We start from the raw sequence: 23998 nt of genomic DNA on the forward strand, positions 1-23998 counted from the left end.
GGCAGAGGGAGGTGGATCTCTGTGAGTTCAAGGCCAGCCTGGTCTACACAGTGAGTTCCAGGACAGCTGGGGCTACAGAGAGACCCTGTCTCAAAAAGACAAAACAAAACAGAACAAAACAAACAAACAAACAAAAAAAAGAAATGAGGCCCCCCTCACCATATAAAAATGTATACATACATACACATCACAGTATTCTAGATGGTACCTAGAAGACTTACCTGGAGACAGAAAAGTAGCTGTAACCTGGAGCAAAGTTGAGAAACTGGCAGGTAGACATGGGAAGAGCTGCCACGAGTGTTAAAGTGCTGAAAGGACACTGCCCACCAAGGAACTCTCCTTTTGTAAAGAAAGTGTGCTGCCAGGTGAATGCCATCACATGTACTTCCTAGTAAGCCTTGGCCGTCCCTCTCAGTCATTTCCTCTCTGACCTGGCTGAGGAAGAGGCCACATTCTGGGCAGAGGCAAGTGGTCACCACTGGTCCACAGGCCCAGGCAACTGAGCTGTGGCTGGGAGTCTCTGGTCTCACCTTCTCTATCCTTCCAAGTGGAGCTGAGTCTGGGGGCAGTAGGTGGGCTTGTGCTGTCTTGGAGGGGGAGACTGGAAGGGAACCCAGATCTTCTCTCCACACTTGGCAGGGTTCAACCCTCTTTCGCACTGGCTTCTTCCTCATTTAGTTTTTCCTTACATATCACTCTTCCTCCTTAATTTTTATATCATGTCCTTGCTTCTTTAAATATTTTCTTTTTCTCTTCCTTTGTCTTATTATTCTCCCATTTCAAAAAAGAAAAGAAATCTTGGGGCTGTGAGATGGCTCAGGGGTTAAGAGCACTGGCTGCTCTTGCAGAGGACCTGGGTTCAGCTCCCAGCCCCTACATGACAGCTAACAACGATCCAAAACTCCAATTCCAGGAGATCTAGCACCCTCTTCTGGCCTTTTGCAGGCATTGCATGAACAGGTACACTTAAAAACATGCAGGCAACACACTCATCCACATAAAATAAAAATAAATCAATCAAAATATTTTCAAAAATCTTATTATTTACCATTCTATCTCTTAAAAAGAAATAAAGTAAAAGTAGGACTGGGTAAGCTCAGTGGTAGAGTACTTGCCTAGCATGCATGAAGTCCTGGGCTTGACACCCCCAGCACCACAAAACACAAATAAAATTAAAAATAAGAAAATCACCACTCACACATTCTCAAGAGTGAGAGGCCTGAGAATAATGTTGAGAAGCTACAGGGTGTAGAAGCAAAGAATAATGCTAGGAATCAGCTAAATTTAGAACCTTACAAGGAAGTTGAGGCCTTAAAAAAGTCCTGGGCTGGAGCTGGAGAGATGGCTCAGTAGTTGAGAGCACTGACTGCTCTTGCAGAGGACCTGGGTTTGATTCCCAGTACCCACATGGCGGCTATGAACCGTCCTTAACTCCAGTTCCAGGGGAATCTGAAGCCCTCTTCTGACCTCCACGGCATTGCACGACATGGGTGCACTCATATACATGCAGGCAGTACACTCATAAACATAAAATATAAATAATAAATAAAAAGAAAAAATATATATATATAAAAGTCCTGGGCCACACACTCTATGTGGTGAGCAAACCTCACTGAGGGCTCCTCCTTGGGAGTCTGGGAGCTTCCCAGCCCTCCTGGAACAGGGGCCAGGAGAGGCCATTACCCCACACTGGCTTTCAGACCTAACCAGAAGGTATACCTTATTAGGGACACACATCACCAATGGGCACTGTTCTTTCTTGAAAAAAATGAGAGAACAGTTGGTATTCTTCGCTGTGATCTGCAATAGCCACAATGGACATATATCCTAGGAAAACATGGAGAGGCAAGAGCCAGAGAAGCAGCCAGAAGACCAGAAGAGCCAGAGAGGGAACTGCCACAAACACACACACACACACACATGCGCACACACACACACAGACACACAGACACAGACACAGACACACACACACACACGCGCACACACACACACAGACACACACACACAGACACAGACACACACACACACACACACACACACACACACACACACACACACAAAACCCCCACATGACCTTTCAGCCATTTCCAGGGAGGAAGGAGGCATCTCCTCCATCTGCCAGGCCTTTGTTGGTCTAAGGAGGGAGTCCTTCCTGGGGAACCTGGGTAGTAGAAACAGTCATTTACCTGGGTCATGTTCAGGCAGATCAAAGAGATGCCTTTATTATACTCTGTTACTCAGAGCAAGATGTATCGGGAACAGGCCCTAGAGAAAGTGACCCACAGAAGGGATGGCATGACCTTTTTGCACAATTTTTAGGGCATGAAGTACCCTCTACTCCACTCCATTTGCCACATTAATTGTGAATAATTCCTTTTTAAAGCAGAGGATTGAAACAGAATTCCTGTAGGCTCCTGCTGACTCAAGGGCTCTGAGCTTACCAGGAGCTGATGTGATTAAAAAAGAAATATGCATGAAAGTACTCTGCAAATCAGGGCAAGCAGTCTGACTGACTGTTGACACTAGCATTCCTGGGGGAATGCCTAAAAGGCTGTTGTGCCCCCAAGAAGTAAGTGATAAGAACAAAGGCCCAGGTAATATTTGGGTTTGAAGCTGCCTTCTCAAGAGAAGAAACCTTATATAATGAAGTTAATATTGCAGGGCATTTGTCTTTCCAGGGCAGGGTTCGCCTTTCCAGCTGCCCCAAGGAGGCCTCCTGATCACAGTATCACTATGGATCTGACTTAGCTTTTGCTGAACATGCTGAATTATTGACTAGACATGGATACCAACCCAGGTCTGGGGTGGAGGTAGGGGTATCAGGAGAGCTAGAAGGAAGAGGAAAGGGATGCACTGAAAACTAGACTTGGGGGAAGGTCAGAGTGGACAAAAGAAGCAGGAGGACTTCTAGAGTATTTTAGGGTCAGGGACCAGGGGGCCACTAAAACTGGCCTGACAATATGCTTGTCACCTGTCCCTGGAGAAAAAGGAGAGGTGGGAGAAGGTTTTACCCCATCCCCTCCATTGCAGCTCGGGGGAGCCTCCGATTCCCTGGGAACCCCCAAATGGATGCAATGGCTGTATCTATGATTTTATTTCAGAGCCCTCTGCCTGCAGGGTATAAGGACAGAAAGTCCTAACTGCATCTACAAAAAGAGGCAGAAGCAGGGATCAGGTTAATGGTACTGTATTTCCATTGTCTCACCTGGCACCAAGGGACCAGGGTCACGTTTCTCATCTCAGGGATGTGGCAGATGCAGGGAAAAGTATGTCCAGTAGCTAGGAGATGTATGCCAACTCCCACTACCCATGCCCACATCCCAGTGCCAGCTCTGCATAGTCAGGAGCTTGATAATAAAGCTCTGTGTGCTGCTGACTGTTACCAGCCCTGGCTGGGGGCTAACATGAAAACCCTGAGCACACCTTCTTGGGCAGTGCATAGTATGGCTGAGGGAGCCGAGGCCAAGAAAGGAACAGGATGGAACCTTGGCTGGTGTGTTCCACTGGTGTCTGGATTGGTATCATCTTAGCTCCAGGAGCTATAGACAAAGAGCTCATCTCCCACGGGCTTTGGCCTGAGCTTAGCAACAAGGGGTTAGGTAACAGAAAAGTTATCTAACATGCCTGCAGTGTCCTAGGCAATTGTACACTCCAGAAGCCAGAGCTAATCAGGAGACCATGGGGTAGTTCCACCTCAAGAGAACATCAGTGGAGGTGGGGAAAAGGCAAAGAAGGGGCACGAGCCAAGATCTGTTTGTAAAAGTCAAGAGGCTGCTGCTGCTTATGAAACCTCTGGAGTCAGAGCTTTTGTAAGTGCCCCTCTTATGTTAAACAGAACCCCAACAAGGTAAAGGACTTTAACCTAAACATGAAGAAGAAAATCACACTAAAGTAGACCTTCACTCTCCAGGCATTCCAGGGTATACAGCAGCTCAAGGGCCCCAGGAAGCATTACTGAGACAGGGAACAATGGTTTGTAGCAAATCAGAGCCACCCAGCCTTGGCTTGGCAGCTGTCTGGCAGCACAGCACAGCCTGAGAAGACTCCTCCAAGGAGCAGGACAGCTGCCTCTGGCTCTCCCTCTGTGCAAAAGAACTTCCCATGTAGAGAGGAAGGGTGGGGAAAAGGAGATGGGATGGGGTAGATGAGGGGCAGGGCCGGCAGCTGTCCTCAGAGACCTGGGTGACCTTGCGAATGGCTGTGTCACTTATAGGTGGCTGCACTACAGGGAAAATGGTTGTATTTGTATGAAGCTGAGCAACTGGGCTGATCTTACAGCAGGGTCTCTACAACTTTTTGAGTAGCCAGACCTAGATATTCAGACAGCAGGGGCCCCAAGGGCAAGTGGTCTGCCTTCCTCAATGCCCAGGGGACACGTTTGGAAGCCTCTCTCAGCAGTCAGTCCCACCCACCTCTGAGCCAACAGACTCCTAGACATAATAAATAAAACAGGGCCCCTGGGCACCTGCCAAGACTTCAGTCTTCTTGGCAAGAGGTGGAGCTAAGGGTGGACCCCCTCCCTGACTGTCCTCACAGTAAACAGGGAACTTATTTACGTAGGGTAGGGGAATTTTGTTGTTGGATAAATCTGGTGGGAAGTACACAGGATGTCCTCAATCTGCCCCAGGCTGGGAGATGAGTTGTACCCCATCTGGGCCTGGAGATAACACCTCCAGAGCCTTAGAGAAGTGTGCAGGCAGGCCAGTATCTCTCTCTTTCACCACTTCATTCAGCATGATGATGGAGACCCTGGCCCCTCCCCAGCCTGCCCCAGGGGCAGCAGAGGAAAAGTTCACTGGCTATAGGATCCTCTCAAGGTGGCCTGGATGCCTGCCTGGGCCTGCCTCCCTTCTCAAGGACAGGTGAGAAGGCAGAACCAGCCCAAAGCCAGGAGCCAGCCACACAGAGCTGGCTCCTGTGTCATTCTCTTCTCGCCAGTCTCCAGCATGGTGCACCTTGCACCAGTCCAGGGTGGGCAAGGCTGGATAGGGAATGTGGAGACAGCTGAGGGAAGGAGAGATTCTGAACAAGGCAGCAAGGGCAGGGATGCCCAACCCTGAAGAGAGGAAAGAAGGGAACAAGTCAGACTCCACATTTACCAGGAGCTGTTTTTGAAAAGAAAAAAAAGAGAGAGAAGAAAAGGAATAAAAAGAAAAAAAAAAGAGGGTGGGGACATGTCTCCTCTGTTTCCTGAGGAGCCAAGTGACCTAGTTCAGCTAGTGGCACCTTCTCCAGTCCCAGAGGTTAGGACACAACCTCATTTGCTATTCACCCATGGTACCTCAGCACAGTGACAAATGATTTTCCCCCCATTTAACGTGTGTTGGACATATACTAGAAAGCAGAAGGGTGGGACTAGGGGGAAACTTTGCTGTTTTTATAGGGAAATAACCAAAGGCACAGTGCAGATAGCTGGAGCTGGAAGGCACAGATGACAGAGCAGCTCCCATGAAGGCTGAGCTGCTTTCCTGAGTCCCTATCTCACTCTGTCACACACTGCTCCTCCAAGCAGGGGTCCAGATCCTCTGCTTTCTCTGAGTGGGGGCTGTGTGAGCTTCCCCAGGGCTGATCAGGAGCCCTAAATGCCTCCAGGGTGTTTTGGTAACTCAAGCCTACCATGGTGTTCTGGTCTAAAAGCCAGCTGGTGAGTTCTGAACAATGGTGAGGGGTGTAAGGAGTGGGGGAGGCTTATGAATTAAAAATAGATGCTAGTAATAGTCAGGGTGCCTGCAAGGGAGCATGTGGGCCGTGTTTACTAGAGAGAAGAATACTTCCTATTCATACTCAGACCAACCAGGGTGGAACCACCCGCATCTCACACTCGTCAATGGCCTCTAGGTCTGGAGAGGCAGCTGATGATGCTTCAGGGTTTATGGTGACAAGAAGCACCTCTCTCCGCTCAAGACCCTCCTAGGCCACGTCCTTCCCTACAGGGGCAGCTCCAGATCAGGAAAGTCTGTGCCTTAGGAAGAAACATTGCCCAAAAGACAGTCCTCCTCCTTGGGCTCAGCAGATCTGATCCATACTGTGTTGCATAAAAATGGTCCTTTCTCATTTCTTAATGACCCCAGTTGGTCTCAGTTGGTCTTTTGGGCAGACTAGATACACAGGTCTAGTTTCCTTTCTGCCAAGACCTAGCTGGATGCCTATACCTCTGTTTTTAGGACTCAGTCTTCATTTGCAAAACAGAGATAAACACATCTTCTCTGCCAATTGCACAGTATATTGTGAAGATGGACCAGGCAAACATGTAACAAAGCTGCAAGTTCTAAATAAGCATAGAAGAGTAAGGAGCAACCATGTCCCCATTATCACCCAGGAAATCATCCCCCAGTCAGCACACCCAAGCCTCCAGGCCTGGCCTTCCAAACACAGGCAGAAGGAAATCCTCCTTCCCACGCCTCACCTTGGGTACAGTGTGAAGACAAACAGGGCAGTGCAGAAAAGTCCTCAGAAAGCTCTCCAGCTGACAGGCCAGCCTAAAGTTACGCGGGTCCCTGCATTCCCAGGCAGCAAACATCACCAACCCTACCAGCCTCTGAAGGCGCCTGCTGCCCACCCACTCCCTGCCTTCTCAGGCAGCTGGAGAACTTTAGGGAAACCCTAATTAACTGGAGGTCCCAAGGCTCACACCTCCCCCCTCCTCCACCAACTCTCAGAAAACTCAAGTCCTCTATGTGACAGAATTTTTCTAATTTAATTTTTAAGATGTGCTCAATGACTCACCCATGAGAGGTGGGCCCGGCTGTTGCTGTACGCACAGTGCTTGCTCATTAAGGGCTGAACAACCTGGTTCCAGATGCTGGCCCCACCAACTCTTAGGTTCACAAGACCACACTTCCAGCCAAGTGCATCCAGGCCTCTCTCTTACAGCACACTTCCAGCGGGAGCCAGGCTTGCAAATCCAGTCCCATCATTTTAAGTGCTATCTATATGCTGACACCTCCCAAATGTATGCCTCTGGGTTGGATCTCTCCCCGGGACTTCAGACTGGCTCATCTGATTGCTTATTTGGCATTTCTACAGGGATGTTTAATAGCCACCTCAAACTTAACACAGCCAAAATCTAGCTCTGCCCCCACCAAAGGAATAGCTAGCTGTTCATTTGCCATCTTCCTTGCTGTTCAGGTCACAGCTTCTTTTGTCCAGCAGCCAGGCCCCAAACCTGTGAGCCATCTTTGACACCTCCCTTTCTGTCATGCCTCATATCCAGTTCGTCAGGAACCTCTGACCTTGACCTCTGAAGCAAATCCAGAGCTCAGTGACCATCTTCTCCACAACCACTCACCTCTGACCATCAGCTCCTCTGGAGTACACCCACAGCTTCCAGCTAGACTTCCTGCTCAACTCTGCTCAACACTGTCAGGGCTTTCTAATGACTTCCCATATTACTTGAGAAAAAAAAAATCACATGGGCCCAATGCAATCCCAAGTCCTCCCTGCTCATTCCCAGGCCTAGCCCAACCTATCTGATTCTCTGCTGTGTTCTCCACTATGCACAGTCCACTCCACCCTTCATACTGTCAGAGAGGTCTTTCTGACCAATCTGTAAAAAGAGCAAGTCTACCCACCATTTTCTTCCCCCCTTCTCTCTCTGCATTTATTTTGCTTCTTAGTACTCTTACTACCAAATATAATATGTAGTCACTTAGTGGTTTATTTCCTCTCACTAGGAGAGATGCTCCTTGTCAGCAGGAACTTTTCTCTCATTTACTGAAGTACCTCTAATGCCTAGAGCAGTACCTGGCACTTAGTAGATGTTCAATAAATGGGTGTCAAATAAAGGGGAAAGCAAGATAAAGGAAGATGCAGGTGAAAGTACTGAAAAAGAGGGGCAGATGCTGACCTATGCTGGCCATCTGAGGCTCTGCTACGGACAGGTGGGTTATAACCGTCTGTGGAAAGTGGTTTTTTTCTTGAAGAAATCTAGAACCAAGGTCATTTATGGAACATATAAAATGATTCACAGCTTGGGGCTGGAGAGATGGCTCAGCAGTTAAGAGCACTGACTGCTCTTGCAGACGACCCGGGTTCGATTCCCAGCACCCACATGGTGGCTACGAATCGTCCTTAACTCCAGTTCCAGGGGAATCCGAAGCCCTCTTCTGACCTTGGGGGCATTGCACGACATGGGTGCACTCACATACGTGCAGGCAATACCTTCATACACACAAAATAAAAATAATAATAAAAATAAAATGTAAAAAAAAATGATTCATAGCTCATGGGCAGAAATTGTTGCAAGGTCATCCCCAAGGATGATGATTATACCAAAGCATAGCTTCGAGTCAGACAAGTTGGTGGCTGAGCCCCATCATTGGTTACTGGTGTTAGCCACACATACAGGGCAGCCTGGTACAGTAGGAAGAACACCAGGCTTGGGATTAGGAAACCCAGGTTCTAGTCCAGTTCTACTGCAGTCTCTGAGCTCTATGGTCACAGCAAGTTACAGTCTCTTTTTGGATCTATTTTCTACTGGAAAACTTGGGCTTCTATAACCTGGTTCATCTGGCTCATTGGACCACTTAAATGAATTCACAAAAAGATGCTGCAAAAGCACATGCAGCCTACATTGGAAGTGTGTCAAGTCAAACCCAAGCTGTTGTCCACACAGAGCCAGGCATATGATGACTGTTAAGTGAACAAACTTCCAAATATTTTCAAAAGTTAAGAGGCATAAGAAGTCAAGAACAGTCAGTGTTAGAGTTCTAGATCGTGTGTGGGGAGCTGAAACTGCACTGGTGACATCTATAATGAAAGAACTTTAGATAAGTGTCCCTTGGGACCTTGATATTAGAGAACCCACCAGACTTCTCACTCCCAAACACAGGACTGCATGATCAACTACATTTCTCCTACTCGCCCTTTCTCCCACTGTGCCCATTTTCTCTGTCATTCATTACCCACAGGCAGGCACCTGACCATCATAGGCTGTCCCTGCAGCTCCTCTTTCCAGAGAAATCCTTTCCCCAGTAGCTCCTGTATTCTGAAAGTAGGACATTCATTCTCCAGTCCTCATGGATAGGCCTGCCCTCAGTTTTGTGGTTCCAGCTGCGCCAATCTTCCTCCCTCTGCCCTCTACTCACCAGACTGCCTTTATCTCCCTCTTGAACTCCCCATGATTTCCCAAAGTGAAGCCCATCTTCTCAGCTTCCTCTCTAACAAAAGCTTTGCAAGGGCGGTGGTGTGTGCATGCGTGTGTGTGTGTGTGTGTGTGTGTGTGTGTGTGTGTGTGTGTACTGTGTATGGTGGTCATGTATTTCCTATGAGACAACTTCTCTGATTGGCCTAATCAGAGGGCTGGCCAGGGAGCCTGTCATCCTCCTGTCTGCCACTGCAGTGCTGGGATTGCAGGCACATGCCACATGCCTGGCCGTGTGTGTGTGTGTGTGTAGAATAAGGCCCATGGTCTACCTAACCTCTCAGCTCTTGCCATATCAAATTAAATTTATCTCTACTCATTCCTCATCTGAACCTTATCTTCCCTTTCCCAAACCCCCCATACCCCTTTTTCCCCTTCTAGAGATCAAACCTAGGGCCTCATACATGCTAGGTACATGATACCACTGAACTATACCCCCAGCACTTATTTTATTGAGAGTCTCACTATTTAGCTCAGGTTGGTCTTGAGCTCATGATCCTCCTGCCTCAACCTCACTAGTTCTGGGATTACAGGGATGTACCATCACACCCAGCCAAGCCCCCAAATCTTTTTAAAAAAAATTTAAAAGATTTTTATGTGTATGAGTATTTTGCCTGCATGTATGCAAATGTACCATATGTGTGCCTGGTGTTGCAGAGGCCAGAAGAGGGCATTGAAACCCCTGGAAATAGAATTATAGATGGTTGTAAGCCACCACATGAGTGTTGGGAACTGAACCCAGGTTCTCTGCAAGAGCAGCCAGTTCTCTTAACCACTGAGTCATGTGGTGTACCATCACACCCAACCAGCCCCGAAATCGTAAACCCCAATGGCATCTCTGTCTCCACCTCCTCTTGTTGGTCTCTCAGTGCACCTGCTCTCCAACTTCCTCAACCTCCTTCTTTCTACACCACCTACCTTCTTCCTTCCTCACCGCCTTCTCTGAAGACATGATTTCATGCTAACCCTCCAGCCCTAATCCTCTGCCACCTTGACCTTTCAGGCATCATCCCTTCAACTCTGCTCCTCCTGCTGCTGCTGGAGACCACTAGAAGGAAGATGATTCACAGTCCCCTGCCCCCCAGAGCCTGGGAGGAGCAACCAGGTGTGTGGGAGCAAACCTGCAGAGATGCCGCTGAAGAGAAAGGAGGCGAGGAGGGAAGAAACCCGTGTGCAGAAGAGCAGGTCAAATTGCCTGTCCTTTCTATGTCACTGGGATTTGTCCTTGCCTCTTCCTCACTCTAAATGTGCTCTCCATCTCTGAGATTCTCATTCACTTCAGTGTACTTCAACCTCAGTGCTGCTTTCTCTTTCCCAACCCCGCCAACCCTTCTAACACCCCCAAACTCCCCAGCCCCCGCCCCACCACAGACCCACTGCCAGTGGATCCTCCTACTCAGGCAGCTCAACGTACCAACAAAGGAATAGCCCTTTCCCAGACCCTGCTTCTTCTCCTTCTCCGGTGAAGGCAAAGTCCGAGGCTCCTCCTCCATGCCTCCCTTTCCTCTGTTTCCCACAGCCTCTTCTTCAGCTAGTACCACTGCTTCCAACTCACAACTATTTTCTGAATTTGTCTCATGGTCATCCTCGTGGCTGTAGTAACTACAATAGCTTCAAAGACAGTTGAACTGTCCTAACTCCTTCCCTATCTACTGTCTCCACTGAGCTCCAGAGAGACCTCCTACTTCCACTTTCCTGCCTAATATCCTCTGATAGCTTCACCTGACTCCCAGAGGCAACACTGGACAAGACCCTCCGTGCTCTGGCCTACTGCCTCCCTGTGACCAGTTCCGTTGTCTTGTTACATACTTCTTCCTTTTCCTGGTTAGACTCTTTCAAGGTTTAGTTCAATCATTTCTTCCAGAAGGTCTTGGCCAATTCCCTTTCACTCTTACTGTCTACTCTGTCCCTAAACTCCCAAAGCATTCATCAGAGCCCTGCTCACTCATCATTTACCACTGTTTCCACCCCTGACAGTAGGCAGCATGAGAATAGCAATGCTGGTTTGTTCACCTGTGACGTCCAGTAAGTACTCACTAAATATTTGTTGCAACAAACATGAGTTGTATATATTCATGAAGTGTCAAACTCCACCCTTCACGCAGCCTGTCAAATAATGCTTCATGGATTCCTCCCCTTCTTTAGTTGGTAATATCCACCATAATGACACTGTGCCCAGTTCATTCCAAGTCTTTAGATATACTAATTTATTACTCACATTTCCCCATTTTCAACTGACGATACTGAAGTGCAAAGAGGTTAAGTGACTAGTTAATGCTGCTAGTAAGTGGAATAACCAAGTTGGTTCCAGTCTGCTTTCTACTGCTATACTCTGCTTCTTCAAAGAATGTTTAAGGAAAACAAATCAAAGTTACTATCAGGCTGAGTGAAGGATCATTTTTGAAAAATAGTCCCCTAAACAAATAAAAATTAGCCCTTTGGATAATCAACCCTCATGTGTAGCAGATAACTGGGGAGCAGGTATTATTAGTGCCTCAGCTCAACTCTCCAGATCCAAGACCCCTCTGCAGGTGGCTCAGCCTCAGATTTGCCCTCAAGGCCCTCCTCCTGCATGGACTCACCTTGTCACCGATGCCCTCAGTCTCCTCTGCCAAGAGGTACGCATTGCTGCCATCTGCCAGCAGCAAGGCAGTGTCGGTGGTAGAGGAGGAGCGGGGTCGGCCCTGGTACTGCTGCAGGATGGCTGCCAGGCTGCTGTCCTGGGGGGTCTTACGAAGCAGATGGGGGCTGCCACGCTGCGGTTCCAGGGAGCTGCTCTTGGCCCGCCGGCCACTGCTCCCACCACTGCTGTGTAGGCTGGCGCCCCTCTTGATGGAAGGCCGTGAGCGGATTTGCTGAAGCACTCTGTTGAAAGCGGTGGGTCTTGCAGGCAGGTCGTGCAGGGACATAGCATAGGAGACACGGTGCATCTCAGGGGAGCGTTCCTTCTCATCTGGGGAGTCCTGGTCAGACAGGCCCTGCTGTTGCTGCTGCTGGGCCTCCTGAGATGCCTGGTGCTCCCGTTCCCGTGACCTGCGGCGACTGTGGAACAGGTGCTTCAGGCCGTGGCCAAACATGGAACCTTCTGAGAGTTGCTGGATTTTCTTAAAAGGGGAAAGATGAAAAGCCCTGGTCAGTAGAAGGCTCCTGAATGCCCTATCAGTTGGGGGTGAAGGTGGATTTGCTCCTGGGAAACCAGAGTAGCTAGAGCTACCATCTGACTCTGGATCCCTATGGGTGGCCTGCGTGCCTAACAAGGTCATCCACCCTTTGGTGGATTCTAAGCAGGAAGCTCTAGGCTACAGTCTGGGGCTTAGTAGCATGCGGGTGGTACAGAGGGCTTTCTGGCTATATCCCTCTGACTGGTCTCCCCTAGTCTCACTGCCTCCATCCTTCCAAGTTAGATCCTCCTTCAAGCTGCACTCAGATTACCAAGCACCCATTCCCAAAAAGGTCTCATTGTGTGCTTAGAAAAGGCAGGGCCATGTAATCAGGCAATACTGTTGAGGCAGGTGCTGTTAATTGTCCTCTCTTTCTTTTCATCAACCAAACTGCAAGGTGTTAAAGCACCTTGCTAAAACTTCCCGCTTCAGCGCATTTGCTTGTGGCTAGTAGCCATGTGGCACAGTTTTGGCCAGTGAAAAGCAGAGTGGGGGTTTTGGGAAGCTTTCTCTCTCTCTTGGCTTTTTGAGTCAGGGTCTCCCTGTAGCCCCAGTTGGCCTGGAGCTCACTATGTAGACCAGTCTGGCCTGGATCTCTCAGAGCTCCGCCTGCCTCAGCCTCCTGAGTGCTGGGATTAAAGGCATGCACCACCATACTCAGTCTTTTGCTTTCTTGAAAAAGGTACTAGCCCTTCCCAGTTCTTCCTGCCTGGAATGTAAAAGTAGTCTCTGGGGTTGCTGCAGCCGCAAGGTGTCAGTTGATGATGGAGGGCCAACACACTCAGGAGAAAGGTCTAGGACTTGATGGCTATGGAACCACCAAACTTGTCTCTCTCTTTTTTTTAATTTTATGTGTATCCGTGTATTGCCTGCATGTAGGTAAGTGCACCTGTGTTGTGCAATGCTGGTGGAGGTCAGAAGAGGCTGTCAGATCCCTTGGGACTGGAATTACAGACAGTTGTTAGCTGCCATGTGGGTCCTGGGATTTAAACTTGGGTCTTCTGCAAGAACAACCAGTGTTCTTAACCGCTGAGCCATCTCTCCAGCCCCAAACCTGCCTCTTTCTACACGACTCTATTATGATGTTCTGTTATTTGTGGCCAGTTTAGTTCTGACAGAGCTGGCAATGAAATGAATGTTATTCTGAGTCTACCTTGTAGTGGTCAGTCATATAACCAGTTCTTTACCATCCACAGCCTCTCCTGATAAGAGGCTTTCATTTCCCCTCAGACTAATACCAAGTGGAGGCTCTGGAGCCTGGTGCTGCCCCACCATGGTGTTCACTCACAGAGACTCCAGATGCTTATCAGTAGCACTGCCCAGAGACAGGCAGAGAGAGTTGCTAGGGCAAGGCAACTGCTACGTAAAAGCAGGCCACTGCCCTTCAGGGGATGGCTTATCTAGGCAGGCCATGTCCTCCGAAGAGCTTCAGAGTTGTGGGAGGATGGGTGGGACATGGAAGAACATGACAGACACCATACTCTGTCCTCTAAGAGGGAAACAGTCAAGCTACCTGGGGTCCACCGCAGGTTTTCCTCTGTGAGAACAACCCATACTCTCACAAGGTAGCCTCCATCATTAAACAAACAAAAACAAAACAACAAAGTTCCAAAAAATTACACTTACGAGTTTTTTTTCTTCCTTTATTTTTCCTTCTAGAAACAAACTTACAGACTAAAAGTTAGATCACACAGAAACCAAGAACGCATAAGCCTCTGTCTTTTTTTTAACTTTAAAAATTTTTTATTTATTTTATGTGTATGTATGTATTGCCTGCATGTAGATAAGTGCACCTGTGTCATGCGATGCTGGTGGAGGTCAGAAATGGCTATAGGATCCCTTGGGACTGGAGTTATGGACAGCTGTTAATTGCCATGTGAGTGATGAGATTCAAACCCAGGTCTTCTGCAAGAACGAGTGTTCTTAACTGCTGAGCCATCTCTTCAGCCCCAAGCCTCTGTCTTTTGAAGTAAATGCCACTCAGTGCTGCTTATGCCTCAGCTGTCTGTGGCTGGCTGGCTACACTGTACTTGCACAGAAGGGAAAGGTTTTCATGCTTCTCATTAGAATCCCCACAATCCTCAGAATGAACACTTATACCTGCCACTTTTTTTTCCCTTTGGTCTTTTTGAGAGAGGGTCTTCCTGTAGCCCCAGCTGGCCTGAAACTCACTACACAGACCAGGCTGGACTTGAACTCACAGAGATGTGCCTGTCTCTGCCTTCCAAGTGCTGGTACTAAAGAAAGGCATGTGCCATCACACCGGGCTTTGATACCTGCCACTTCACAGGCCATGTTTGTCCATCCTCACACCTCACTGTGAGCTGAGTTTGGAGCTTGAGGTGTTTTTTCCTGCAACATTTCATTTTATTTCCCCAGATACCCATAAAAGCAACAACCACATTTGCAGATAGGAAAGTTACCCCTTCTCAAGAACTGAAGTTTGGGGCAACCCTAGAGACAGAATGTCACATATACCAGCTACTCCCACAATCGCCTCCCTTCAGGGCTACAAGAGGCAGTGCCCCAAGAACATCTGAATGTGTCCTCCACAAAACTAAGACATCCAAGGCAGAGTGGATGGTGGCATTAATCTGCCATGAGCTCAGAGTGAGCCAGATTCTTCAGCCTCCTGACCACAGTTGAGTTACATGATGCCCTCTTCCTCATGTAGCCAGACCCAAGCTGACACAAGACCTCCCTCAAGACACCCCAGATGGGGTCAGCTGGCTCTGGCCTTTGCTCAGCTGTTTGTGCCAAATAATCACACTAGCATTCTAGTCCAGTCCCTTCCTCCTCATCATATTCCTAACTTGTTTCTCCAACACAGAAGCCCCTCTTTCCTTCCTATTCAGGGAGACAGCGTTTCCCTTGAATGATTTCAGCTGAGGTCCTGGGGCTCTCTCTCCCACAGCTCCAGGAACTGGTGGGGTTAGGGGAAAACCTCAGCTACCATTAGCCACATCTCCTTGGCCCCTACAACCCTTGGCCAATTTACTTTTTAAACTGTACAAAGTAGGGGCTAGTGATAGGGCTCAGTGGTTAAGAGCACTGGCTGATCTTGCAGAGGACCTAGGTTCGATTCCCAGCACCCACGTGGGGACTAACAACTGTTCCTAACTCCAGTTCTAAGGGAATAAATGCCCTCTTCTGACCTCCAAGGGCATTGCATGACATGGGTGCACCTACCTACCTGCAGGCAATACACTCATACACATAAAATAAAAATAATAAATAAAATATTAAAAAATAGGGGCTGGAGCTTTGACCCACTTCCAGTTGCTCTCTCTGCTTCCTGTTTGCCATCAGAGATGTGAGCTGTCAGCTTTCAGCCTTCTGCTCTACCATCATGTGTGCTGCTTCCTGCCACTGTCTCTTTACCATGATGGAACTTACCTACACATAGGCAATACACGTATACACATAAAATACAAATAATAAATAAAATTAAAAAAATAAAAATAAGTTATACAAAGTATAGCGCTGGAGAGATAGCTCAGTGGTTAAGAGCACTGGCTGCTCTTGCAGAGGACCTAGGTTAGATTCTCAGTACCCACAAGGTAGCTAACAACCGTCCATAACTCCAGTTCCAGGAGATACAATGCTCTCTTCTGACCTCCGCAGGCATTGCAGGACACAGGCACACGTGCATACATCCAGGCAAAGCACTCGTACACATAAAAAATAAAAATAAATAAAATATTTTAAAAATAAACTGTACTAAGTACTTCCTAATTTATGTTGTCATTCTAACCTGACACTAGTCTCATTTCAGGAGCTGGAAATGTGACAGATGACAGTAGCCATGTCTCCATTTTGCAGCTGGAAAAACGGAGACACATCATAGTTAGGTGACTTGTCAAAACCACACAGATGAGCCAGGCATGGTGGTGCATGCCTTTAATCCCAGCACTTGGGAGGCAGAAGCAGGCAGATATATGTGAGTTTTGAGGACAACCTGGTCTACACAGAAATTCCAGGCCAACCAGGACTACACAGTGAGACCCTGTCTCAAAAAATAAAACAACACAACAACAACAACAAAAATGAAACCACATAGATGAGCCTCCAACTTCTTCTAGTCTAATGTACTTTTACTGGCCCACATCTAACATGAGACTAAAGTGGGTGTGGTATTGTATGTCAAACAACATCTAAGGCAGGATGGAAACCTAAAAAAATCTCTGGGTTAGAATGAAAGGTACTGTTAGGGGATCTCCTCAGGGCCTCATCAGAGGACTTAGGCAAGTCTTTAACCACAGGCCTTCAGTTCTTACCTCTCCAGCTGGTCTGCAGGTGAGGGAACTCTGCACCAGCAGCACCCAGGACTCTGTTAAAGTCCATGGTAGGAACAAGGGAAAAGAACAGAAATGAAGTCAAAGAACAATATGGGGAAAAGGTAGAAAGCAAAAAGAACAGGGTGACATACAGGCCGGCTGCTTCTAACTGTGGGTGGCTTAAGGGGTTTTGACATAACATGCTGAGTGAAAAAAAAAAAAAACCCTCAGCACATATACATACCCAGCCCTAAGTTTCACAAGTGAGGAAAACCATGGCGACTAGCTCGAGGGAACTTAGCCGCCAACGCAGCAGAAAGCACCACCTGCTCTGACTAACAGGTTCCAGCTTCTAAATGTCACTTGCTCTTCCACATTGACTTTTGCTTCCTCCAGCTACCAAAAGCCACCGTGGTGGTCAGACAAAACCATGTATCAGGAAGAGAGAGCAGGAAGGCTGCAGAGCCAGGGATGGGACACAAACAAAAGGAGAGGAGTGAGGAGGATCCCCGGGCTGGTCAGAGGGGAGCTAGAAGTGTCAGCTTCCAGGAGGAGGTGCCACACCTGAGGATGGCAGTGAGGAAGGTGTGCTGTATCCTCCCTGGAACTGCCTTCAAGGGTAGGAAGGGCCCTAGCTCCCTGGGTGGCACCATCTCTCAGGAAGAATGGTGCTTTCCGGAGAAGCCTGTGGTTTCTGAACAGCAGGCTTCAGCCATTCTCCTCCTTGGGTGTGGGCCCAACAAAGGGAAGTTTGCCCCAGATTCTGCAAACACAGTCTCAAGAAGCCAAAAGGAAAATGCCTCAGGGTGCAGTGTCCTTGGCACCATCTGGTTAAACTGACCGAAAGCAGTTTCCAATTCCTACAGGTACCTGTGTTCTCATCAAATCCCAGAAAAGATGAAAGGGTCTTGGAAAGGCATGTTAACCCACAGCTAATGATCCCTGGGTAGATGCTACTTAGCTTTCCTTCACCTGAGTCTGAAACCCACTCTGCCCCACCATAAGAATGGCTGGGAGGGCTCAGGGGGTGCTGGGTCACCCTGAGTCTTTATAAGCCTAGGTCGCCAACGTTCCCTCTATTTATAGGGTCTCTATGGAAACAGGGCCAGCACTAGAGAGCGAGTCACTGGGAAAACCCACAGAGACTGTCAGGATCCAGAGAGGATTGTGGAAGCCTCCACTGCCCTGGAGAAGCTTCCATGGGCAGCCCAAAGGGTTGGCAGGGAATGGCCCATTGCCCTAAGTATAGTGTTGCCCTAAGTATAGTGAAGAGTGCTGCCTGTTTCTGGCCTGCTTGGGATTTCTTTTGGAAGCACAACAATGGAAGGTTTCTGGAATCATTTTTCCCTTCGCAGTATCAGTTCACATTCAAAACAAAATAAGACCAAAGCTCGACCTAGGAGCAGTTGAGTCCCAGTCCCACCCCATTTGAATTCTTATTCCTTTCTTGCTTGGAACAGTCTAGTTAAAGCTAAAGAAGTCAGCTGATCCACTTGGTCTTTGGACAGAACTGACTCACGCACCCCAGCAGAGATTTTTATTAAAGCTACCACTACAGTGTGTCCTCTCTCTAGCTCTCTCCATCTTTCACCATCTCCATAAAGTCTTCTCTGGTCACGCTAATATATGTGGCTATTTACAAAACAATTTCTAAAGGTGAAGTAATCCTTTGCCAATTACCCCTCCCAAAGATCTAATCTTCTCCAAAACTTCAAAGCACTCAGTAGAGTAGTTTTTGCTTGTGTCTAACCCAGATCTCTCCTGCTATGGCTTGAACCCTTGTCTCCCATCTATCGTCTTAGTAGCTGCCAAGAATGTGTTGGCTTGGAAGGAGAATGTGCTTGCTCTCCTCACAAGTGGTTCAGGGAGGGCTGAACTGGACTCACGGCCTTGTAGTCAGCTTCATCTTTAGCAGTGGATAACATTTCACTATCTTGGGTGGAACAAGGAAACCTTTGGTAGTTTGGTTTGAGAAATCAAATCTAAAACCCACCTGCTCTCCTCCAGCAGCTTGGTTCTAACTTCTTAACATGTTGAGAGCCTTCAGTGTTTGGCAGGCAAGAGCAGACCCCTGTGCATGCAGTCTTGTTCCAAAAACACGATAGCCTAGCCAATGGGGATTTTCAGGTCTCACAGGAAAAGTGAACCCTGATGATTCTGGGTTGGCTGTAAGACCACCACCTTTTCTGAAATTTACTGAGTCTCTCTCTGTCCATAATATAATTTACCTCACCCCAATTTCACATCCCATTGAATGTTTCAACTCCTTGTTGAGGAAGACAGTCTTTTAATGTGACTGGCAGCCAAGCCACAGTTAGATATACACACACAAAGAAGCACATTCTGTAAGCACTGAATTGCAACTAGGGCAGCTGGGAGGGAATCTATAACCCAATATGTGGCAGGAGAACAGAGAGCTTCACTTGCCACATGCTTTCCCATCAGTCCCAGCTCCTCCAGAGCCCCCACACAGTGCTATTCTGAATACTGCTGCAGGTTGGAGGGGTGGGGGGCAGTCCTGGACCTTAGGATCCTCAGTCCTTGTAGACATGGGATAAAACTGAAACATCAGCATTCTCCCAGTTCTCTGGTTCCCAGCATTGATGGGAGGGAGAGGGAGAAAGAGAGGGGGAGGGGGGGTGTAACAGGGTAAGGACGACACTAAGGACTTAGTTCTTATGATCTCACATGCCTACCACCACTCCAAGTACCCTTCCCGTCTAACCTGTGTTTCTCATTCCACTGTCTGGTACACTAAGCACTGGAAACCAGGGTGTCCTTCAGTAAACATTTGCTTGCAAATGTTTGGTCCTGGATGACCTGGGAGCTCACCTGTAGGCAAAGGCATTGCCTTACAGAAGTACTAAGTTTCCATTTCCTGGGTTTTAGGTCTCACTGGATTCCACCTCCCTGATGGAATCTACCTCAAGGGTCTAGCTCCCTCAGATTATAGGTATCTTCAGTCTTGAACATACCAATTCTGAAGGAGAGTGGGACCCCAAGATGCAGTTAAGGTCCCAGATGGCCATACCCCACAGTTACTGAATCACTCAGAATCCCAGGATACACAAATGCCTGCATGCCACCCCTAAGAAGTAATTAGTCTTCTTCATTTAAAAGAAATGGAGAAACTGATAGCACACATTTTAACCATCTCCTAACTCATATTAAAAAATAAGACAAAAAAAGGAACAGAAACACAATGGCTTGGAAATATCAATGCTCTTTTCTTGACTTGGGTAGTAAGTAGATGAACTGTCTGCTTTTATTAAACTGTAAACTGTTCATGGGTACTTTTAGAAGTATGTCCCATTTCACTATCCAAAATAATACCTTTTCTTCTGGAGGTGTCTGGGATCTGTTGACTGCACAAACCCACCCTTTCTCTCACACACCTAGGCCCGGGGTAAGGAACATGGGCCATTCACGGGGTGCTGAAGCACCTTCGACCACGGCACAGCAGAACCATTTGGGATTCAGCTGAGCCCTTCCTTCCACTGTCCAGGTATCTTCCCTACTCTCCACTCAATAGGGAAGGAGAATAGTATGATGTGAACAGAGGACAAGATCTGAACCAACCCAATAGGTCTCCTGTCAAAAGTACTCAGAACCAGGATGGAATAATGGAAAATGGAGCTCCCCTCTTTTCTTCAGGGAATGGTAATGAAAACTGCTCAGAAATCCCAGGGAAATCCTGCTTTTATGAGGGGTCAAGAGCAGCTCAGGGGAAGGTCCTTAGATTCTTCCTCTCAGTAAGGGGTCGATTCCTATGTTGAACAGGGGGTAGGCACGGTGGGAGGTGGGCAGTGCCCTACCCTGATCTCAGACTTCTCCAGTGTTCAAGACAGAACTGGCATGCTGAGCTCAGCCATCCACCCAGGTCTCATAGATCTCTACTACATGCTGTATTCCAACAGGATCTCTTTCTGCAGAGTTCCCCATACCTCCTCTCATTGCAATGATATCCTTTCTGGAGAACTGTGGGGTACTTTTGGTCATCCAGCAGTCTCTGTTGCTAGTCACCCCAGTACCTCTCCAGGATGAGCAGGGACTCTGGTGGCAAGCAGCAGAGGACCAGATCATGAAGACAAATAAATGGAGACATGAACTCAGGTGGTTAGACAGGAAATTTGCAAGTGACCAAGGAATGTGACTGAAATATCAGGCTCCCTGTACATACTGTCTGCTGAGATTTCCCCTGGAGGATAATGCTTGTTCAGAGTCATGGAAAAACCCCCCAGGTGTTTACACAGGCCTGTGGGGTGGGCCCATTTGCAGGTTGCTTTTCTGTGGTAGTTAGAGTTTTAAAATTGCTACATAAGTCTTTTTCTCACCCTCCCCACTGGCCCTACCTACCTGATGATCACTGATCCCAGGCTACCATAAAAGAAATTTACAGTGATAGAGGGTTTGTCTAGCATGCTCAAGATTGTAGGTATGACCCCAGCACCACACACACACACACACACACACACACACACACACACACACACACATACACACACAAACACACACACTGAGAAATTTGCAGTACACAATGTGATGTTCCTTGGTATCTAAGGAATAGAGATATTAGAGCCCCAGACACTGCTGGCATCACTAGTGAAGCATCTTTCAAATCTCTGGCAAAACCTAAAATTTCCCTTTTTCCCTCCTATCACGGAGGTGCTTGAGACAGAGTTTCATATGCCTGTACTCCTTTCCGAGATGATTTCCTCCATGACACTTAATCAATCACAATGCCTGGAACTGTCACAAGAAAAGAGATGTGGGACTAAGAGACTGAAAGTTTCTATTTCTAAGTTAACAACAAGAACAAAAGCAAGCCAGAAATTGTGAATCAGCCTCAACTAAACACTGGTATGGGACAGAGGGTATTAAAAATTGAACATGCCTCTCTGGTACCACCATCAAGTCAAGAACGAGTCAACTTCCATCCAATTCCAGAGACAATGATGAAATTTTTCCACCACTGGAAAACTTTTCCAGCACTGGAAAACAAGTTTGGCCACATTCCAATATTCCTTGTCTTTCTCCTCAACAAAGCTGAGTGATCTACCTAAGACCAAACAGTGAATCAAACTGTGCTGGTCCAAATCATATGTGATAAAGAAGTCTGTGTCCTGCAGTAAACATGTTATGATGAAGCAAACAGAGATAAACAGGAAAGGCACTATGTACTTCCATGAGCTCTGTGTTTTCCTTTTTTGGGTCCACACTACTGGGCTGGGTGGAGAGGGGGGAATGGAGGTGAGGGGTCCTCAATTCTTAATTCTCTTTCAGGACAGTTTATCAGTTAATATAAAGTGTAGAGTTGTTGCTATATCTGCCCCTAACCAGAATGAGAGTCTCACTGAAAAAGAGGAAAAAACAACACAAGAAGGTGGAAACAAGCAGGGTTAAAGCAGCTTTATCTGCAGACATAGAGACACTTAGCCCCCATACCTCAGCTGTCAGAGGCTTGCCCCCTACTTCCCTTAGCAGCGTTTCTGCTTGCCATCTTACTTAAGACAGACTTGGGGGAGGGGTGACACTTTTGGGGGCCTGATGATATCACCAGCTTTGTGAACAGAGCCTCAACATTCAACAGACTCCATCCTTAGACATAAGGCCGGGGAGCAAGAGGTCAGATTTGCAGAACTTCCACAGAAATTTTTAAGTCTGCGTAATGAGTGAGGGGGTCCCTTCCCCCAAGGAACACAGACAATGAACACATATGGGTGGAACACCCTCACTCACCTGACTTCCTGACTCTGAGTTGCTCAGACCAAATGAGGAATGTCATTGGTTTATTCTGGTGCGCTCCTCAGTGCTCACTGCCATAGGTTACAGGCTCTATTTAACCTAATGGGAGTTCTTTCTGCTCTCCTGGCCCAGACCCTGAATCCCCAAGGCATCTAAGATCCTTCCTGGGGCTGACATCTCGCTCAGCCCAGTTGTGAGCTGGTGAGGAGCCTCAGCTGGCAGTCCTGGTGGCAACTCCAGCAAAGGGGCGTTATTTATCCTGGCTGCTGCTGTGATCGACAGTTATATTCAATACAGATCTCCAATTGTCTCAAAGACCTCAGGCTGGAAAATAAACAGGTCCATGTGAACGGCTCTTTCCAATTCTGGTTCTTGCCGGCTCAGCATGTGTGCAACTTGAACCGAGGGCCCAACCAGCCCCAGCACTGCTCTGCCACCTGTCAGTTCTCCACTCGGGGGTTGGTTCAGTAGGCAGAGATCTCCAAGCACTAGCTTAACCTCTGGCTCCACCTAATGGCAAGAAACCTACATCCCCCTTTCATAGATGGACAAACTGAGCTTCACCCAGGAAGGCACCCAAAAATCCCTCTGGGAGGAGGCTAAGTGGGCTGGGAAGATGATGGTCACCTATTTGGCCTCCTCGGCTGCAATTTTCTTCCGCAGCTATCTTACAGGAGGAAGAGTAATGTTAACTTTTTGGTGAGCATCTTAGATCTCTCCAGCCCTTTGTCTGCAAATAGCATTTCACACACGTTATTCAAACAGTCTCGGATGAGTGAGTCATTAGTACATTTGCTGAATAACGAAGAACACAGAGGCCTGAAATGGAGCTAACAGACAAGCACAGATTGTACCTGACTTCCCCCTCTGGTCCCAGTCGAGCATCTCTCATCCTTTCTGACCTCTGCGGGCTTCCCAATCACTTTTATTCCGCTAAGACACTTCTGCATGGTGTGGAGAAAGCTATGTGGCGGGCTGGGCTTGCCTGAGGACCATCTGTGCTCACCTTTAAATCAGGAGGCTTGCTCCGGGGACCTGGGTTGGTTGCCACCGCAGCACCAGCATCTGAAGTTGGCCCGCCAGCGGAGTTAGCACCGGAGGCCTCCCCAGGCCGTAGGTCCGCGCCCGGCAGGTGGCCAGCCGCATCTTCCAACCCAGTCCCATCCTCCTCGCCCGGCTGTTGCTGCAGTTCGTCAGATTTGCACCTCTTCATGGTGTAAGTGGGTCGGCAAGGGGGAATCTGTCCTTCTAGCGTGCCGCCTTGGGGGACAGACCGCACCCCCTCTTAAACTCAGAGGCCTAGGGTATAAATAAATTACGGACGAGCGGAACCGGTGGATCACGAGTTCTTGGATTTAAGAAAATATCTTTTTAAAGGAGGATGAGGGAGGGGCGGAGAGCGAAAGCTTTAGGGTAGCTCATTCCGACCTGGGGAATGGAGGCAGGTCGCGGGCGAGGCCAGGCAGCAGGAGTCCTTCGGTAGTCACTGGCACTGGAGGGGTGCGGCTCCCGACCCCCAAACTTTCAGCCTTAGGGCCGGGCAGGGCGGAGCAGAGCCAGACTGCACAGTGCATCCCCTCCAGCCCGTCTGGCTGCTGGGCCAGGCAGGGCGCGGGGCAGCCGGCCGGCAGGGTCCCATCGCCCGGCCTTGGGCGCCGGGCCCCGCCGCCCGT

At 48.3% G+C, this 23998-nt stretch overlaps 1 protein-coding gene across 2 annotated transcripts in view; it reads right to left on the reverse strand.

The window, feature by feature from the left end:
- Positions 1-23992, reverse strand: part of Tmcc2 (transmembrane and coiled-coil domain family 2) — a 40189-nt gene extending 16197 nt beyond the window's left edge. For both annotated transcript variants that reach the window (XM_017795660.2, XM_008823322.3), the window contains exons 1-2: positions 23332-23992; positions 11725-12246 (exon numbers count right to left, since the gene is read on the reverse strand). In XM_017795660.2, the coding sequence (XP_017651149.1) occupies positions 11725-12246; positions 23332-23538 (729 nt within the window). In that variant the 5' untranslated portion in view covers positions 23539-23992. The remainder of the gene's footprint in view (positions 1-11724; positions 12247-23331) is intronic.
- Positions 23993-23998: the final 6 nt, after the last annotated feature.

The sequence above is a fragment of the Nannospalax galili genome, unplaced genomic scaffold, assembly GCF_000622305.1.
Source record: "Nannospalax galili isolate Female #2095 unplaced genomic scaffold, S.galili_v1.0 scaffold309, whole genome shotgun sequence".
NCBI lineage: Eukaryota > Metazoa > Chordata > Mammalia > Rodentia > Spalacidae > Nannospalax > Nannospalax galili.